The following is a 21,225-nucleotide window of genomic DNA, read 5'->3' as shown; positions in this document are numbered from 1 at the left end:
AAATCAACAGCTACCTCATCCGTATTATTCTGGTTTCCGCATTTACAACATTTCTTCCTTATTTTCCTGGGTAATTTTGCTAAAATTCATGAAAATTCCCATAGTTTTGTGCCGAGGGGCGCCACTTTCCACGTCCGTGTTGTCTGAATGAAGTCGATACTGAACAATGGAGCATTTGCTACTGTAACAAAGAATCGCTGTTTTGCAAACAACATCAAGAGCCTCTGTTTACATCGGGGATAGAAGTTTAGTGGCGAGTGTTTTGCAAGAATCATCTTACCGCGCATAGGAGCCGCTGCACGGTATTTTCCATTACAATGAACAGAAAAATTCGAATGCCGGGTTTGGAATCTATGAAGTCCTGTTCATAAGACAAAGGCCTTGTATACAGTGTTTCCGCCAGAGGGGCGTCTTCCCGTCAAATGACGGCCTTATGTCGTTTTGGACGGCCTGAACTCAGACATAGGCCGTCCTCTTTAAAAAAAAGACAAACTAAATGCCGAGAAATCGGGGAAAAAAATACGAGAGGTCGGCATAATTTCTTTGTTTTTCTTTGTTACTGCGGGCGTGGGGACGCTCTATATCGTTGGACATTCACACTCTTTTGTTTGTTGCTATTGTTAAGCTTGCGAAGAATCGATGTCGGTGCCTTTGGCATACGGTGATCTCATTAAAAACCCGTTTTTCAAGACTCAATCGAAGAAAGTCATCGAAGCAAACAAGAAAAACGTAAACAAAACAAGAATTTCGCCCGTGCATTTCAGCCTCTACGTCGTAATTTGCCGCGATTCGCCGTCATTTCTGACCGTATTCGACACAATATATATTCCTTTGAGTGTTTTTCCGTGAAAATTCTCCATATGTACCGTAGATAAATCATAATTTTCGCTATGAGTTCACATAAGTCGAGCCGCAACCTGCCCCGTCCCGGGCCGTCCGCCATGTTTTTAAGCTCATTGATATGCAAGGTTTTAAGCGCTGATTGGTCCGCGTCATAAAATCCTGTGCTCTGATTGGTTGACGGCAAGATGTCACGTGACCACAGGGCGGGAAAACCCCTTTACACTTCAGACGCTTCTGGTCACTAGTATACTTTATATAGATCGCATTTTGTGACGATTGAAGCAGTATTAAAGCGACCTTCGTAACAAATTGATTTTGAAAAATTAACAAAGTCTTTTCTGATCACAACATTCAGTTACTTTTCCTGGTCAATTAATTTTCGCGGTACGGTCAATTAATTTTCGCGGTACGGCCCTCCCCAAGTGGACGGCCTCTCAGTCGCGGTCTGGCGGAAACACTGCTTGTATCTATTAAATGAATATTTAAAAATAACAAATATAAAATATTTCTTTATTTATTAATGAAAAAAATGATATTCATAAATATGATATTGATAGATTAATATAATATCAATATATATTTTTGATATTCAATATCTAAAAAGAAAAAAAAATCCATGCACGGAGACGAACCCGGATCTTCTGGGTCTGAAGAGCTTCGCGTTGCCAGATCGGCCAAGCTGCGGTACGTAACTATTCACACTGGACGTAATGCTATAACCTTACTATATGGTATCATTTATGCCGATTTTTGGTCGTTTTCTTGACGAAATCATTTTTTTTCTTCTGCAATCTTGTGGAATAGATGTAATATGGTCATTTTTCAGGATATCAAAGTCCGAAACCACAATGCAATGATATTTCCGAACAGTTGTAGCAGTTACATGCGGTCGCCGTCCTGTGTCACATGCAAATCTGCGCCGTCCTGTGTCACATGCAAATCTGCGACACAGTGTTGAACCAAGCTTCCCTGGTCCATGCTTGAAGCCTTGCTTGAAGGTAAAAGCCAGGACAATACGTTCCGGCGCGCATGCGCCGAAACGTAAAAATATGATTGGGCAGGGTTTTCTATTTTCATTTGGTGTCTTGAAAACAAAGACCCGATACACAGACACTGGACGTACGACAACCACATACATTTTTGGCATTCATCCCCTTTTTTCCTGTGTGTGAATCGGCCCCGCATGTCGTATGACAGGCATTTTAAGGCCCTTATGACTTTGTCATTCGTTCACCCTGGATCATGGATGTTTGTTTGTTTGTTTGTTTGTTTGTATTGCATACCCGGTAAACCGCCTCATGGTGTAACACACCAGGTTTGTACTGAAGAGTGCAAGCTGCATATCTGGACAGATTTATATGATCCACACACACCGGGAAGGACCCCTACTCTTTTCAATAAGTGTGGTGGGTTCTTTTACATGCTCAAGGTGTGGCTCTCCTCAAACACGGGACCTCCATGTGACGTCCTATCCGAGGGACATCCCTAACCGAAGCTAGGTACTCATTTTCACCTGAGTGGAGTGAAGAAAGCTGTGTCAATTGCCTTTCCCAAGGGCACAACGTCAATGGGACAGATCAGGGAACCCTGGATTCGAACCCGGTACTTTCGGGTTCTGGGGCTAAACACCCTGCCACTACGCCACCGCAACGTACAACACAGGATAAAAGGCGTTGTCGTGGACATTGTCGTACGTCCAGAAAATTTTCCCAGTGGGACTAAGTGAGTCACTCTTTCACGAGATGTGCATAAATTGCAATGTGCATAATTCATTCTGTATCTTTCTCTACGCTATGTATGATAATGGTTCACTAATTTGTGTAGTGTCAACTGCAATGCCTCATTTTTCCCATTGCTTGATTTGAATCTTGTGAAATAGTATAGAAGAAATGGTGAATTTCACAGTGACTTCTGGCTGTGTTTGTTTAACATGATTATGCATCCCCTGTTAGCAACTGTAAAAATTAGTACTTCACTGTCACTGCATTTATCCTATTGTCTATATGTATATAACAAGTAGATGAGAATGTGGATGGTCTTTCTTATGCTGGACTGTTGATTCTGTGTTTGTAATCTTGTCATTTTGCATTAATCAAACCACTGGATGTTTTGATGTTTTATTAGAAATTCATTAGATTAGAAAAATCTAATTTATTCTTTCCTGGATTCATAAAAACACAGAGCAGACATACAAATGGTAACAATGTGCACAAAACATAACACGTACATTATATAGAATACAACATGGTGTATTCAGTATGAGCCGAGGTCCCATCCCGACTGTGGGTTGAACGGCCGGAGGGCTATCTAACCCGCGGTTGGCCTGGGACCTCGGGTAATATGGAATACACTGTCTTGTATTTAATTTATGCCATACTTACCCGAGAAAACACACATTTCAAGGCGAAATGCGTCAGAAGTTGAGAAAAGTTGGTGTCAGGAGTCAAACAAAAAATTGTAACAGCCACACATTTCAACATCCAAATTTTCGACAGCGGCACACTCGGCGCACTCGAAATGCATTCTGAATATTCTATGGAAGCCCATGTGACAAAAGTAGAAACTCGTGTGATAACCCAAGGTATGACCATGACATAAATATGAGTGCAACATGCATAACAAGACTACTGAGCAACATACTACATTTCAAGATAATGAGACGATAATACCGTAAAATCCCTATTTACGTACGCACTTTTTAAACTTTTCAAGTCGCAAGCAGGTGCTCCAGGCCGGCGCCAAAGTCGGGGTGCTTACGTTAGGAGGGGTTCTTCCTCGTAAAAATCGCATATCAGCTTGAGAGTACGGTACATCTTCATGCAAATGAAGTGTGGAATGCTACCACACAATCAATCAGTAATAAAGAATATATGATATATTTAAATTGTTTGACATTTTCTACCCAGAAACATTTTCTCCGTAACCCCTTGAGTCGGTAAACATCATCGGAAGGATGATCATGTCAACCTCTAACTATCCACCGAAATGCTGGACAGGGGGTGCATACGTTAGGAGGGTTTTTCCCCTGAACGTTTCAACTCACTGAGTCAGGCCCGCAATCATCCTCAAATCGGGGGTGCGTACGTTAGGAGGGGTGGGTACGTAAATAGGAATTTTACGGTAAGAGTGATTGAACATCACCTTTTATTTTTTTGTTATCAGGAGTCTGATGGAGCAGCGCAGAAAGAGTAAGAAGATCGCTGCCCGTGGGATATTCCCCGGGGCTCGTGTAGTCCGAGGTGTTGACTGGCAGTGGGAGGATCAGGACGGCGGGAACGGGCGCCGGGGGAAAGTCACCGAGATTCAGGACTGGAGTGCCTCCAGCCCTCGGAGCGCCGCCTACGTGCTGTGGGACAACGGAGCTAAGAACTTGTACAGGGTTGGGTTTGAAGGAATGGTGAGTATCTGCAAGGCAACCTAACAATATTAGGGCGTTGAAAGACGTATTTTCAAAATCAATTTGAGTGATTTCTATCCATAGTAAGTTTGAATAACAGTTATGAACACTATCCCATTGCATATCGACCATCGAAAATGGTTACGGCTGGATTCTGGGTTGATTTTTGGGTGGTACCAATAAATAAGATACCCCTTATGTGACTTGTTGCTGCACTCTTTTTAAAAGCCCAAACTTGCCAAAGTATGAAATAATGATGCAAAGAATATTTCCACTTTTACCCCCTGAAATCGCTTAGGGCACCTTTGTTCCTTGATATTTGTGTGAAAGATACTGTTCTTATAAAGGTAAGCATCATGACAGAAAAGAAAGATGAAATTGAACTCAGAGAGGATGTATCTTGAAAGTGTCAATGAAATTTCAACATGGGATACAAAATTTACATTGTTGCTGTATATAATCTTTGTCTTCAAACATTCTAGTGCCAATCTATCATGATAGTGCCAATCACCTTCATTGCATCAATTCCTTACCAAACAGTGTCTTTTGTGTAGCTTTGGCTAATTGCTAACAATGTTTGTTTACAACATGTTTTGATTGTCTTTTGTCAGAAGAATAACATTGCAGGTTGTCTGTGTCAAACAAACGCTCATTGTACCACCCTCATTGTACCTCCAGACATAGAACTCAACTTCGCTACTCTCCAAGCAGAGGAGGGGTTCCGGCTGGTTTTTGACGTGTTTCTAGGCGTTTTTGTTGGGCTTTCTACTTTGTCATGTTTTTTTTGTATGTGGGTTGGCTATACAAAAAAAACATGACAAAGTAGAAAGCCCAACAAAAACGCCTAGAAACACGTCAAAAACCAGCCGAAACCCCTCCTCTGCTTGGAGAGTACAACTTCGCATCAGTGACCACTCCCTACACGTAGAATCTGGAAGGCATAACCATACCCCTCTGAAGAATAGAACATGCAAATTCTGTAACCATTTATATGTTGAAAATGAAACCCACTTTTTACTTGATTGTTCCTTATATGAAGATGAGCGCCAATCGCTGTTTAAAACAATAGGATTAGACAAGAAATGTACAAAAATGTCAAAGCAGGACACTTTTATATACCTAATGTCATGTAAGAACGAACATATAATAGACAAAGTATGTAGTCATGTTTCCAAATGTTTCAAAAAGAGAGAAGAAACTACTAGGTGATCAACATTAGTTTAGCAATAGTCGACAGTTTGTCTATCATTTAGTTTGTCAATGTTAGAATGTAGCAGCTGATCAATTCATGTTTTGTATTATGCTTCTTATAGACCAAGGTGTGGTCGTCTGTGCATTAAGCCCTTCTGGGCAGGAATATGCAATAAAGACTATTATATTATCATCATACACAACAGCATCATTTTGAGTTCTACAGTGTAGATCATACTCTATGTTGTTGTGTTTCAGACGGACTTGAAGGTTGTCAACGACGCCAAAGGAGGCACGTTCTACAGAGACCACTTGCCCTGCCTGGGTAAGCTCGGTAGGATTATTTCTTTTCAATTTTACCTTAGATGGAGAAGAAAAACAAGAAACCAAAAAATGAGGTTCTACAGACACATGACAGAGCTGTGTTTGAGGAAGACATACTATGTAAAATAGCTGCTGGTTCTATCATTAGTACCTGCAAATGAGTAAGACAGTCATAGTATTGAATGACATCCCAGACCTGTTTTTATTGAAAGAATATATCAAAAATTGACACCTGATATTACTGTCCTCAATTTTCCTTTGTTGAAATACTTTTTATGATTTACAGAGCACTTAAGTGGATAAATACACATTCTGGACCTGGCAATTGTACCACAAACCATATAGCATCCATTGTGTCATTTCTTCCCTTTATTTTTTGAATGAGTGTCACACATGGTAAAGAAAAGTTTGAACTATGACCCCACTGGTCCAGTATCACCCATAGAAATAGTGATACATGTACCGTCCATGTTGTCCATGCAAACTAGACAGTTTGAACTGTGTCACCTAAAGTACCATGAACCGTGGAAGTCTTTTGTGCCAAGGAATGCATACAAACAAAAGGCAGGTCACACATAGACAGCTGAAGAATGTAAGGTGGTGACAGCCTTGCTGTGGAAGGGTGTACATGTACACAGAGGTCCAATGGAGTTTCTCCACAAAGCTTTTTTCCATTTACTTTACCAACTGATGTTGTTTCACGAAGTACATAAAAGTGATGCAATTTTACAGCCAGCCTTACCGAAAAGATCAGAAGTCTTTCTTTCAAAGTCCAAAAGTAGCCTCTATTCCTATGTCTAATCTGTATGGCAACCGGCTCAGAAAAAGTAGAAACTTTGTCAGAAACGCTGACTACAGCCTCCCCCGTGCCCCCCTCCCCCGTGCCCCCCTCCCCCGTGCAGGTGAACAGAGTGCAGGAAGCAGGGCAGGGCCTGGAGGACTGGCCATCGGGGACCAGGTGAACATTGACCTTGACCTGGAGATAGTTCAGTCCCTGCAGCACGGACATGGAGGCTGGACGGACGGCATGTTCGAGGTGAGGTTCACATGTCAGGGTTCGAAATAGTGGGTGCTTGTGCACCCAAAATTGGAGCTGTGTACCTGATTTTTTACTGTGGGTGCACCAGTGCACCTAGATATTTTTGTAGGCCATAGGGTAAACGTAGTATGGTACACTAGTATACAGAATATTATTGAAATGTAAGTATCAGAAAAAGCAATACAACCATTTGTTTTACTTAATTCTATATATATATGTATTACTTAGAATTACAGATTGAAGTTCTTATTAATTAAGAGAGGCAGTAGCGTAAACTTTGAAATTATGCTTTGCTGGCATTCAACTTTATTTTATGTGGTGCACCCAAAATTCATTCTGTGCACCTAATTTTTTTGGTTGGATGCACCATTGCACCTATTTCCAAAAATGAATTTCGAGCCCTGCATGTCAATAACAGTGACTCTGCAGTTTTGAACTCTGTACACATAATATCAAAGTAGATTAGCAATTTCTGTATGTCAAGGCCACACCAATTTAATTTCTTGGTTAACGGATTAAAAAGAAAATAATTTTAGCACGAGGACATCATTAAAGCAGAAAGCTGGGGTGAAAACTTGCACCTGACCCTGTTCAATCCCTGAAACTGTGTGCACCAAAGTACAAACTTTCCTCTGAGATTCTGTTTTCATGTTGATTTTCCAATCTAGCGTTAAAAAAAACAACTGTTAACCAAGAAATTAAATTGGTGTGGCCTGAAGCTACAGAACATTTTCACCATTGTTATTATCCTATTTTAAGATGTCCTGATATGACTGAATACAACATTGTTTGGCAGTTTGCTCATGCCTTTTGTTATTCATTGGTTGAGAAATGCCAGAATCAAAACTACCTCACTTACTGGTAATTGAATCTATTCCACACTCTGTGGCGCTCCTCCTTGAATGATTTTGAAATTTGTAGATCAATTACAAAGATAAGAATATGTAGCCATAAATTGAACATTGAAGCCGGAAGGTATCGTAAAATTCCCCGTGATCAAAGGTTTTGTCCATTCTGCCCAAATGAAATTAAAAATAAACGCTCAAAGCTATTCACCTTTATCTCTGCTTGTTCAAGTGAGTTCATTGCACTCCATTCTGTTGATAGATTCAATTACATACCAGGAGGTAATAATCCTTACTGTGTACAGATAGATATATACATCAAGGAATGTTTGGACATTAGAACAAACAATGTATAAGTATACAGCACGTGAAATTACGATATGTTGCTCTATCCCATATGATTGTGTGTACTCAAACTCCTTTGTATGCACCTATTCGTTTGTATGTATGTATAGATGTAGCAGACCTTACGAAAGTCGCTGTGCTTTTGTTGTGTCAATAAAGATCTTCTATATCAGTGTTTTCGCCGGGGCATTTGAGCGTAGGGGGCCACTATGCTGTGATTTGGATCCCCTATGCTGTGATTTTGGCCCCTACGCTGTGTTTCAACCAGCATAGGGGGGATTTTCTGTTGTTTTGATGCAAAAGCATAAAACTTTGGCTTTATTTCACAATCTTTAGTCCTCAAAATGCAGGAAATAGTGTCTTTGATAGTTTTAAAGTTCAAAATTTCCAGGGGGGAGGATGCCCCAGACGCCCTTAAATATTCCTGCCTCACCTTCAGACCTGTAGTGTTTGCCATGCGGCTTTGCCGCGCAAAGATGCCTCTACGCTGTGAAAAAATCCTGGTGAGAACACAGTATATGAAAATAATGCTTTAATTTTGTGTACTTTTCTTGCTTTCCTCAGACCCTTGGTTCTACTGGCACTGTTTGTGGGATTGACGAGGACCATGACATTGTAGTGTCCTACCCCAGTGGGAACAGGTAAGTGACGCACAGTTTATGTGAACTTCTGTAGAATAACTGTACTGCCTCCTGGTGTCTTCTCCGTGAACAAGACAGTTGACGCAACGTTAAAAAGTGGAAAAAAAGTGGAAAAAAGTGGAAAAAGTGATCTTGAGCCAGTTTGGCTCACTGAAGAGCTATTCTTCCACAGAGATGACCGATGCTAGCGTAATACATATGTTTATTTACAAGTTCATTGTACCAAGGAAGTGCCCCAATCTCTTTTTAACAAATAGGATAAACATCGCACCATGGTTTAATGTCCCGTCCTTAATACTGCAACCCTGTCCAGCAGCATGTCGGGTGAGTGACAGGATGCGAACTCCCAACCTTTTGGGCCAGAGGCAGGGTGGACGGCACGCTAAAAATTAATTAGGAGAAAGAAGCTTTGTTTGCTCAAGTATCAGGACAAAAATTAGATTTTAAAGTTTGCTGCTATCTTTACAGCAACTCATCATGCCATCTAAGCACATGAATATAAAGATTTAAAAAAAAAAGGAAAGGAAAGTGATCTCGTTTAGCTCAAATGAACTCAATGAACAGATGAGCTAATCTTCCACTGGTCGTGACAGAGAAGACAGATGCTATGTACAGAATTTACAGGTTCATTGCATCACATGCACGCTACCGGAAAGGGTCTCAGTCCTCAGGACGGGACGTTAAGCCGTGGTTCTCTGTTCATGCTCTTTTCGACAAGCACAATGAACAGTGGACCACAGCTTAACGTCCTGTCCTGAGGACTGGAACCCTTTCCGGTAGCGTGCATATCGGGTGAGCGACACAGCTAACCACTGCACTGCGCACGCTACATTCTAAAGTTGATTCTTTCTATACGCTTTAGGTGGACCTTCAACCCCGCGGTCCTAACCAAAGTCAGCACCTCCGCCAGCTCCTCGGCTGGTGCAAGCGCTGACACTTCAGCCAGGGAGAACTTCCAAGTGGGAGACTTGGTGCAGGTCAACAGTGATCTGGAGAGAGTCAAGATGTTACAGAGAGGCCATGGGGAGTGGGCAGACGCCATGCTGCCTGTAAGTTCTGGTGTCGTGCCGTAGTTTTCAAATTGTTATTCTTAGCCATGCTGGGTAAAAAGATATCCTACGTTGACACTCAGGCTATCAGTTTGTGGCCATGCTTAAAAGGCATAAGACACCAAAATACAACATTTTCTTATTATCTGAAGTAGGAGTAGCATCATTCAAGGAATATAAACGTTTAAAACAAATACACACCCTTCTGATGTTATCTAACATTGAACCATCAGAAACCATACTTCCATGGATCCAGCTCTTTATTCTCATCTGATCTTCTCACCAGGTGATTACATAAATCAGTGACTAATGCCCAGTCATGACGTCACAATGAACACGGCAGCTGGTTCGGAAACTTACACCACGGCTTGTGAAAAACATCATTTGATGAGCAAACAATGCTTGATTATCATGATGACATTCAATTAAAGGAAATAACAATATCTATTTTGTTTGCTTTTGAAAATAACGTTCTTTCCGAGCCGTTGTGCAAAGTTCCAAATCGGCTGCCATGATCATTGTGATGTCATGAGTGGGCAATTCACTGATTAATGTAATTACCTGGTGGGAAGAATCAAAGCTGGAGGTATGATGTTTTGATGGTTCGATGTTCAATGACATCCGAAAGTGTGAATATTTTGTGAAAATTTTGATGTTATTTAATTATAGTACTATGGTTTATTTAATTTCAGGAAAATCTTAATCTTGATGTCATTGGTGTCTCATGCACTTTAAAAATGTATCTAGTCTTGAAATCATCAAGATATTTACTCTGAAATTTTGATTGTTTTAAGTTGCTTGAACCTGCTCAATTGATATAACCCCTATCCTTCCCTCCATGGTGTTTTCAGACCCTTGGTAAGATCGGCCGCGTACAGCAGATCTACCATGACAGTGACCTGAAGGTCGAGGTGTGCGGAACATCCTGGACCTACAACCCCGCTGCTGTGGCCAAGGTGGCTTCAACAGAGGCGGCACTGGGAAATTCATCTGGGGGTACGATGCTTCTTCCTTGTTGTAAATTTTGAGCTTCTATTATGGGCATTATGTAAAGAGAATTCAGACTCTACAACTGGATAAGAATTCGGAGATTTATTTATTATGGGCATTGTTTCCTTTATTCAGGAGCTTTGTGGTAAATGGATAAAGTGGCAGACATGATCTTTTCAGCAGGGCTCGAAATACTGAGTGCATGTGCACCTGTGTGCACCCAAAATTGGAGATGTACACCTAATTTTTAACTGTGGGTGCACCAGTTCACCTATATATTTATGTAGGCTATAGGGTACAGGTAGAGGTACTATTGTTCACTGGTGTACAAAACATTCTTGAAATTCAAGTATCTGAAAAGTAATATAACCTTTGTTGTACAGTACTTTGCTTGATGCATTACTTGTTTGAAATTTTGAAGTTAGCTATAGAGTTACAGATTGAAATTTTAATAAGAGCGTTAAGCTTAAATGTGTTTTGCTGAGTCAGACATTCAGCTTTATTCTATGTGGTGCACCCAAAATTCTTTCTGTGCACCTAATTTTTTTGGTTGGGTGCACCAGTGCACCTATTTCCAAAGATGAATTTCAAGCCCTGATTCAAAAGATGAATTCAGACACACAAGCGTCTATCATGGGTGTAAATAGACGTTCAATGCATTGGACTTGTAGGCAAAGTATTTTGTTTAAGTGTGTTAAACTGGTGCCAAAAATGACTCAACGTTCCTCTGTGATGCAAGCAGTTCTTGTGGGTTTGAATTCGTCTGTTGATAAAACTCAGGCCATCTTTATTTTTACTTACATGGGAAAAGTGTTTCTAAGCTGTATCAGGGCAGATTAAGGTTACTTTAAAGGCACCCAGAGCATTTTATGATGCTTGAAAACTGGAAATATTCTAGTTGCTGTAATCTTTATGAAATTGACATTTAATGCCACTGTTTACCACATTTGCGTGCAGATTTCTTATCAAAAGTGCTCAAAAGCGGCACAAAAATAAGCTACATGGTGATCTTTTAGTTTCACGTGCCTAGTGTAAATAGACTGATACCATAGCCCCAACCATCACCGTCAAAACGTAGAAATGCAAAATTAAAACATAAAAATGAATTTGACGGACATGCAGTCACTCTCCCATTGGTCGAACCGCGAATTGTGATGGACAGTCAGCATCAGTCTATTAGGGCTTGGATTTTCTATCAGTTCTCACCACACAACGACATCGTATCTTTGCTCCTTAATGTCGTAATGGTATGGTATAGTGTTATTGAAACTTAATATGTGTAGGAATGACAAGAAATTTGAGTTTTTGTATTCAAGTTTCAAGCCTCATAAAATGCTCTGGGTGCCTTTAATGTCTGCCAGTGACTATACTAACAAGCAATGCCTCTTTACTTCAGAACGTCTGTCTGCCCTGCTGAAGAAGTTGTTCGAGACCCATGTTTCTGGGGATGTCAATGAGGAACTGGTGAAGGCTGCAGCGAACGGTGACAACCAGAAAGTGGAGGAGATCCTGAACAGAGCTGAGTCAGATGTAAGGATCAGACTTTAAAGGGCATAAGACACCAAAATACATGTACAACATTTTCTTATTATCTGAAATAGGAGTAGCATCATCCAAGGACAGGACTCGAAATAGTGGGTGCATGTGCACATGTGCACCCAAAATTGGAGCTGTGCACCTAATTTTTGACAGTGGATGCACAAGTGCACCTAGATATTTTTGTAGGACTGGTTATAGGGTAAAGGCACTATTGTACACTTAGAGCATACAGAATATTCTTGAAATGTAAGTATCAGAATAGCAATATAACCTTTTGTGATGTATCACTTGTTTGAAATTTTAAAGTTGGTTATAGAATTACAGATTGAAGTTCTTAAGAGTGTTAAACTTTGTAATTACGTTTTGCTGACATTCAAATTTATACTATGTGGTGCACCCAGAATTATTTCTGTGCATCTAATTTTTTGGGTTTGGTGCACCAGTGCACCTATTTCCAAAAATGAATTTCGAGCCCTGAAGAATATAAACGTTTAAAACAAATCCACATCCTTCTGATGTTATTTAACATTGAACCATCAGAAACCATACGTCTATGGATCCAGCTCTTTATTCTTATCTGATCTTCTCACCAGGTGATTACATTAATGAACCATCAGAAACCATACGTCTATGGATCCAGCTCTTTATTCTTATCTGATCTTCTCACCAGGACTGGTGATTACATTAATCAGTGACTAATGCCCAATCATGACGTCACAATGAACACGGCAGCCGCTTCGCAACCTTACACCACGGCTTGCGAAAAAAATTATTTGATGAGCAAACAGTGCTTAATTATGGTGATAACATTCCATTAAAGCACACAACAATATCTATTTTGTAAAAATAACATTCTTTCCGAGCCGCAGTGCAAAGTTCCAAATCGGCTGCCATGTTCATTGTGATGTCATGACTGGGCAAGTCACTGATTAATGTAATTACCTGGTGGGAAGAATCAATAGCTGTAGGTATGAAGTTTTGATGGTTCGATGTTCAATAACATCCGAAGGGCGAACATTTTGTGAAAATTTCTATGTTATTAAACAATAGTATTATGTTTTATGTGATTTCAGGAAATTCTTAATGTTGATGTCATTGGTGTCTTGTCCCCTTTAAAGCATTCCAATAATCTACTGCTTGTTGACATGTTGTTTCCTCGAGTGCCTCAAGATTTATGAAGATACGGTACCCAGTAATTTTTACCCAATGCATCAATTTCACAATTTCGACTGCACACAATTTTGTTAATAATCTGGATGCTGCAGCTAGTTTTCTTGCCAAGTGTTTTGATCTTAAAATGTCCTGTTGTGAGCCATGATATATAATTATGGATACCAAGTTTTGATTGCTTCAATTTTACTGTTACATCACTATCCTGTCATGCAGTTCCCCTATGTGCTGATAGCTGGCGCTCATGCACCATTCAAAGCTATGGTCATCTCTGCCGTCCAAGTTATAAAAAAATGCAGTTCTGTTAATTGCCAATAGGTGGCACTCATGTACTATTTACAGCTATGTGTAACCAACCCTGCTGATTCTTCTCTCCTCCAGGCCAATGGTCATCTCTACTGTCTAAATCATATAAAGAAAATGCAGTTCTGTTAATTGCCAATAGGTGGCACTCATGTACTATCTACAGCTATGTGTAATTTACCAACCCTGATGATTCTTCTCTCCTCCAGGCCAATGGTCATCTCTACTGTCTAGATTATATAAAGAAAATGCAGTTCTGTTAATTGCCAATAGGTGGCACTCATGTACTATTTACAGCTATGTGTAATTTACCAACCCTGATGATTCTTCTCTCCTCCAGGCCAATGGTCATCTCTACTGTCTAAATTATATAAAGAAAATGCAGTTCTGGTTATTGCCAATAGGTGGCACTCATGTTCTATTTACAACTATGTGTAACCAACCCTGATGATTCTTCTCTCCTCCAGGCCAATGGTCATCTCTACTGTCTAAATTATATAAAGAAAATGCAGTTCTGTTAATTGCCAATAGGTGGCACTTATGTACTATTTACAGCTATGTGTAACCAACCCTGCTGATTCTTCTCTCCTCCAGGCCAATGGTCATCTCGACTGTCTAAATTATACTGTATAAAGAAAATGCAGTTCTGTTAATTACCAATAGGTGGCACTAATGTACTATTTACAGCTACTGTATTGTGTAATTTACCAACCCTGATGATTTTCTCTCCTCCAGGCCAATGGTGTTTTTGCTGGCCACACTGCTCTCCAGGCAGCCAGCCAGAATGGCCACATAGACGTGGTGCGCTGTCTAATAAGACACTCTTGTGACCTGGAGGTAGAGGTAAGAACCCACCCAACATGTCAGAGATACGAGGGGTGATCAATAAGTCCTCGGCCTCACCCAGAAATAAGGTGCACAACTTAAATTTCTTGGCATAATTATAAAGTATGACGTCTTTTAGCAATATCCACCAAATTTCAAAGCAATGTGGTCATCACTTTTCAGTCGACGTCCATTTGAAATCAGTAGGTAAGTGTCGAGAAAAACAAGGTTGAACTGTGATCAGAGCTGTATGGGTGGAGTTTCTCATGCCATGAAATCGGCATCAGATCTTCGAAGACATTCATTTTTTGGTCAAAATGTTTGATGAACATTCCCTTCTTGTTTCAACTAAAAGGAAGTGGGTATCTGACTTTCAGCAGAGCAAGTCGGCCCGCACACCCCAGGTTGCAGCTCAATAAAAAGTCAATTGTCCATGTCGTTATCCTTCTACCTCACCTAGTGTTACTGGGTGCCACCTGCAAATTAACAATCACAATGATTTGAATTTTGGTAGACATTCATAAAAGCCTTTATTCTTTAAAATTATTCCCTGATATTTGAGTTGTGCACCTTATTTCTGGGTGAGGCCTAGGACTTATTGATCACCCCTCTTAATCTTACAATGTCACACAATCCATCCCCATCCATGGAAGGAAACACACAGCTGGACTGTGATAATTATCTTGGTGTAGTATCCCTCAAACTTAAAGCAATGCGATACTCTTCTTAATGTCATACCTGGGCCGGGATAACAATTCATATGGTGTTCTGGACCGGGCGATAACTTTGGTTATCACACAGGGTTCTACTTTTATCTCAAGGGCTTTAATAGAATATTTAGAATGCACTTCCAGTGCGCCTTCGGCCGTCAGGCGATACGGCCTGTGGTCATACTGGTTCCTCTGGCGATATGGAATATTCCATGTTGTATTCTATATTTACCAGCCCAAAGTACAAGATCAGTGGGCAAACGTGTGGTAAAACAAATAACTATAATTTATGTTTATGTGAGAAATAACTATCATAAATTCTATCTAACTAAACTCTCTATCAGTAAACTGTCTGAAGTGAAGAAAAGTCTTGCCTGATAAACAAGAACACTTAGTCTAAGTTTTCAGAGTACAAACATGTAATACCACTAAGTTTTGCATTTTTACTCTTTTCTATGGTGCCTTTTTTTTGCTCGCATGACCTAAGAATATGCTTCTAGACAATGTTCAATGTTGAATATGATAGTCATCCTGGAACCCATTTGGCTTGAAAACTGATGTCAAAGTTCAAACTGAAAATAATCTCTTTCTTTTGTGTTGTGTTTGATGGAGTGTCTGACCAGAGTGGTGTATGGCATTTTCATTTACCTTTTGTGGCATCGTGTGGCCGAGAGGTCCCGGGTTGGAAACCCTGATATGCCCCGATGTTGTGCCCTTGGGAAAGGCACTTTACACGAGTTTCCTCACTCCACCCAGGTGTGAATGGGTACCTGGCTTCGATTGGGGAAGTTCGTATTGAGGTCACCTGCTGGCGCCGAAAGGCAGCCGCCCAGACCCTTGCGACAGTTCCACAAAGTGCAAGTATGGAGCAAATTTGTATCTGCTCTGTATTATATAATTGCAAACCCTGCAGCAATTCAGCACTGGCTGCCATTGCACGGGTAATTTCTGACCAATAAACCATTATTATTATTTTACCTAGGACAAGGATGGAGACCGCGCCATGCACCACGCAGCCTTCGGAGACGAACCCACGATAATCGAGCACCTGGCTCGAGCTGGAGCCGACCTGAACGCACGCAACAAGCGGCGACAGACGGCACTGCACATCGGGGTCAACAAGGGTCACGTGGGCGTGGTCAAGAGTCTTCTAGAACTAGGTGCTCATCCTAGTCTACAGGTAAGATCATAACTCCATCTTATCTTGAGTATCTTGGATGTAGTAGTAAAACAATTTAAAGGGTTCTTGTATGATGGATATTTGTAGAAAATCAGATATTGCTTCTGGAGGAGAATGGTGCACGTCATCAATGTGGCGTCGCGGTGGTGTAGTGTTTGGCCCCAGAACCCAGAGATACCGGGTTCGAATCCGGGGTTCCCTGATTTGTCCCGATGACGTTGTGCCCTTGGGAAAGGCACTTTATATGACTTTCCCCACTTTACTCAGGTGAAAATGAGTACCTAGCTTCGGTTAGGGACATCCCTCGGATATAGGACTTAAATGGAGGTCCCGTGTTTGAGGAGAGCCACACCTCAAGCACGTTAAAAAACGCCCACACACTTATCGAAAAGAGTAGGGGTCCTTCCTGGTGTGTGTGGATCATATAAATCTGTCTGGATATGCAGCTTGTACTTTTCAGTACAAACCTGGTGTGTTACGCCTTGATGCGGTTTACCGGGTATGCAATACAAACAAACAAACAAACAAACAAACAAACAAACAAATCAAGGTATAATATGTTCCAACAAATCCAAGTCGGGGGTGATTATCACTTGTATGTGATAGATTGTGTTTTTGTATGCCAGGAGTCGAGATAAGAAGTTTTCTGTCCTTTTGGTACACCCTTATGCCATTATCAGATTCCATATATTAGGCTTGAGAAGCCTGAAGTATCTCTGCGGCAATGATGAAAAAGAATGGGTCAAAGTAGCCTCTAACTTTCGTTGGGAATACAAACTCTCCACAACACAAGTCTGATGTGACTCTCCTACCTTGACTTGTCCCATGGGGGGAACATTTTTGGCAAGGTAGTGAAAGGGCATTGGTATTTAAGAGTGATTTATGCTTGTCCAAGAAAGGTCTATGGCAGCAAATGGCTTCTACTTCAAAAGCAGATGACAGGAGAATTTGTCACAGAGTTTCCAATCAATCTGGGACTTATGTTGATAACATTCATTTGGCTATGAAGGACAGAAATATGCATTTTTTCAGAAGAATTTGGATTGGTTTGTGCTGCCATGCATGCGAATTGGCAAAGGGCTGTCATTCAGTAGTTTAGTTTCCTGTTACTTTCACTGAGAGCTGGAATATGAGTCCCATATGGTCCAAATCACTCGCAATCTAGAGCACTGCCTTTAAGTAAGTGAAAATCAATAATGGTAATGAAAAATGATATCATTTATTTCCCAGCTAAAGATGCCAGTGAGGTTGACATTTTTGTTCGCCCTTGCAGGAAAAAAAAAAACTATATTCAATAATCAATGCCATGAAGGCCTTTCTATTCATATTGATCCTTTGAAACTGCCCCCAAAGGTCCATGCACTTGTATACTTGCTTTGACTATAATAGCCCAATAAAAAGCTGTTATGGGATCTTGCAGTGGCCATGGTATCATATTTGTCATATCATATTTTATCGAGCAGAAGACCTTCATAAGCATATATGCTTCTTGTCTAATGCTCAATAAATGAATGTGAATATTTAGAATAAAAAAATCATATTTGTGGGCTACAGTACATAGATTCTCTAATCACTCTGTCCTGTTTAAACTACATTTCTTATTCTTTATTACGAGAAGGTTGACAATGGTGACTGCACAAAGGTTAAAGATTTTGGTTACATCGCTGCAGTACCTTAATAAGATCCAAGAGGGCCCTTCTATGTTGTTTTGCTTTAGGTTGTTCTGTTTGTGTATGTTTCACTCGTAGTGATAATAATAAGATCAGGAGCTGCAGAGACAGATTTACCTTTCTTTGTTACCTGTCTCTTGGAAATTGAAGGGGTGTCCCTGTGGTGTAGTGGTCTTCACTTCTGTTACTTACCACATCTGGTTCTGATTACTTGGAACCAGAAGGCTTGAGTTCAACTCCCGGGTAGGACTTCCCCTAGCTCGACAAGCACAATGAACAGTGGACCATGGCTTAACAGTGCACACCCCAGTTCTTCCGCGACCGGGGTCCGAGATAGTGCGCGACAAAAAAGTGACAAAAGGGTTCCGAGGGGCAGGGTTTGAGTTCACATTTCTCATAATGTGCTTCGAACTGATATTGTATACTAGCATGGCTGAAAAGCCTATGAATTGGTGTGTTTTTGGTGAAATTGCGTTTCGGTCCGAGCCGTATTTCCGGATATCCATCCGCGTTGATAGTGAGGTGTCCCCTGACCCGAGATTGACCTTTGTTGCGTTCTGTGTGTGATGTTGACATGCCTCGCGCCGTGGATAATTTTTAGATACTAGAATTTTCTTCATAATTGGCTTGATTATACACTAGCTTTTCCTCTTTCTGATAACATCAGTCGTTACTGCTGCAAATTTTTTTTCCACATGTTTTATCCTACGCGAAAATGCCAAATTTTGCGCATCATTTTTTACGTGAAAGTTATGCTTTTTTTCTTATGATTTACCAAAATTAGAGAGGTTGAAGAAACAAAACTCAGTTGGTCTTGTAGCGGAAGGAATAGGCTTTCATCCCATACACAGTTGATTTACAGTTTTGTGGGCGCATCAAGCCATTGCATGCAATGTGAGCGCTTCTGATTCCAGTGTGTCTGTGCATGTGACCATAAGTATGTGCATATCATCACTTGGAAACCCATACTGTAAATGCAGAAATAGTCGCGGTGGTTTTATGTTCGCGTTTTTTTTGCAGTGAACTTTCAGCGCAAACTTAAAACCACCGCAAAACTTTTTGTCCACCTACGACTGTAGCGCTACCATTGTTTCAAACGCGAACTTAAAACCACCGTGAATACTCCATTTTCTCCCTACAGCGAAATAATAACCACGCGAAGTTAAATGCATTTACAGTATCAGTATAGGCCTGTATCTTGTGTGATGATTGTTAGAAGACAGGTACATTGCATAAGTTAAAGGCTCTGTACTGATTAGACATTTATGTTGGTTTAATAACTGGCGTGTGCTTCCTATTGATGTGTAGCTTGAACTATAATATATTTTCGCATTTTAATGCCCTCATTTACATAGCATGAACAGGCCTCTCAATCTGCGCTACCACGCCTGGCTAAGCATCAAGCAAGCACTTGTGGCCGTCAGAATTTCGTTCAGTATTAAAGACATCACGAATTAGATTACAACTGCCACCATGAAATTGCGTGGTGAATTTCATTGTCTATGTCATGATGGGAAAACATCAGACAAAACTCATGGAGCCTGTCTTACATTGTTCTATACATTGTTTTCACTTCACAATGCCTTTTTTTAGTTCAAGTAGCGTGCATCAAAATCCATGCAACTCAAAAGCAGAGTTTGCTTGGCTGAAGCAATCAGTAAAATTGTTGCTGCAGTATAACCGACAAGGTACATATTAGAAATGATATGTCAGCCTTACCGGAGTCATCACCAGTGCGGGGGACTCATTTGGGTCTGATTGGTTTTTCTTTGTTTTTATGTTCCAAACGCGACGTCCGAGAACCAAGCTATTAAGATGATTCTGCCAAATGAACGGTGTCAAACTGAGCGAACGTTTTGTATCGGCTTTCCTATACAATTGAAAGTGATTCTCAAACATGGAGGGATTATTTTGCACTGCTGCAGTTTAGTGTGAAATAAATAAATAAATGCATAGCTGTTGGTTCATGTAAGCTGGCTATTGCTGCAGCCATGGGCATGGATCCATTCATCGGACATATTTCAGATTAAAGAAATCTGACAGTCAATATCCTTCCTGTCAATTCCCTACAATTTGCTACCTGGTAGGACCGCGGGCACCCCTTCGCAACCAATCAATGTATTGCAGGGCCAGGTGGCCCATCTGAACTGTACTAGGCCCTGCAAATGTGAAAAATTGACTTGTACATTATGAAGAAGCATTGGCACGTCTATTCCATCAGATCCCACAATTTTCGACATTAGCTGTGCCTCACACTACGTGACCCAAACTCTGACCCCAGCGAGACTGCCTCGCTTCAATCAATGAATGTTTTCTAATTTCATTGTACCCTGGTGAGGCATACATTCTACAGAATGTACAGATGAAATGCAGCGCTTCCTACAGGAAATGATTAGTACTATACAAGGAACTCAGGCTTGTTGGATCATCATACTGTAAAAAGGATTCTAGATAATTTTGTATGATTATGTCCTCAATAGGCATGTTATTATTGTACCCCACATGGTCAACCAACTCTGTAGAGTATATTTATATTTACAATACAGGTAGATTATTGATAAAATCTTTAAATTTTTTTTGATAGTCACAGAGTCAATCCTGCTCTTCTAGATCATGCATGTACATGTCCTATAATGTCTTGATATTGAAATTACATAATTCTGGTACCGGTATTCACTCTGTTTCTCCTATGGGCTACATGTCTGTCACATATTGCTTAGGGTCATGTATTGCTATGTATGGCATTCATACTACACCCTTGCAAACCCAAGATGACTTATTCATAGGTAGACTTACATTTTTTCTTTAACAGAAGATGATCACATGCTGCTTAAATGTATGCGCCTTAATTAATGCCTGGGACCTGCCCAAATGGGTCAAGGAGATTTTCTGGGAAATTGAATTTAGATTCTTAGAAAAATCTGTGTATTATCAGAACAAGTTGAATCTTGTTTCTGTATAATTGTTACCCTCAGAAGCCCTTCCCAAGTGGGGTCAAGACAGGTGTTATAGAAAAGCCAGGGCCTGCATCAAGGCACATTTTATGTAGACTGAATTCCGTTTTGGATGGCATCTGTCATGATCAGGGTATGACATTTGGCTCTGTCCAGATTCTACTTTTAGATGCAAGGAACAGCAAGCTCTAGTCTAAATTCATGTCGGAA

The 21,225-nt window shown here is 40.6% G+C and overlaps 1 protein-coding gene across 8 annotated transcripts in view; it reads left to right on the top strand.

The window, feature by feature from the left end:
* Positions 1 to 21,225, top strand: part of LOC136427598 (E3 ubiquitin-protein ligase MIB1-like) — a 66,541-nt gene that overhangs the window by 3,160 nt on the left and 42,156 nt on the right. For 5 of the 8 annotated variants that reach the window (XM_066416571.1, XM_066416569.1, XM_066416568.1 and 2 more), the window contains exons 4-12: positions 4,006 to 4,240; positions 5,690 to 5,765; positions 6,658 to 6,791; positions 8,549 to 8,625; positions 9,488 to 9,674; positions 10,526 to 10,670; positions 12,061 to 12,194; positions 14,412 to 14,519; positions 16,194 to 16,391. In XM_066416571.1, coding sequence (XP_066272668.1) covers positions 4,006 to 4,240; positions 5,690 to 5,765; positions 6,658 to 6,791; positions 8,549 to 8,625; positions 9,488 to 9,674; positions 10,526 to 10,670; positions 12,061 to 12,194; positions 14,412 to 14,519; positions 16,194 to 16,391 — 1,294 coding nt within the window. The remainder of the gene's footprint in view (positions 1 to 4,005; positions 4,241 to 5,689; positions 5,766 to 6,657; positions 6,792 to 8,548; positions 8,626 to 9,487; positions 9,675 to 10,525; positions 10,671 to 12,060; positions 12,195 to 14,411; positions 14,520 to 16,193; positions 16,392 to 21,225) is intronic. The other 3 variants (XM_066416574.1, XM_066416572.1, XM_066416570.1) reach the window with 1 other exon arrangement.

Source organism: Branchiostoma lanceolatum, chromosome 2, assembly GCF_035083965.1.
Source record: "Branchiostoma lanceolatum isolate klBraLanc5 chromosome 2, klBraLanc5.hap2, whole genome shotgun sequence".
In the NCBI taxonomy this organism is placed as follows: domain Eukaryota; kingdom Metazoa; phylum Chordata; class Leptocardii; order Amphioxiformes; family Branchiostomatidae; genus Branchiostoma; species Branchiostoma lanceolatum.
The sequence above is the reverse complement of the archived record's forward strand: the minus strand, read 5'-3'. Positions and strand labels throughout refer to the sequence as shown.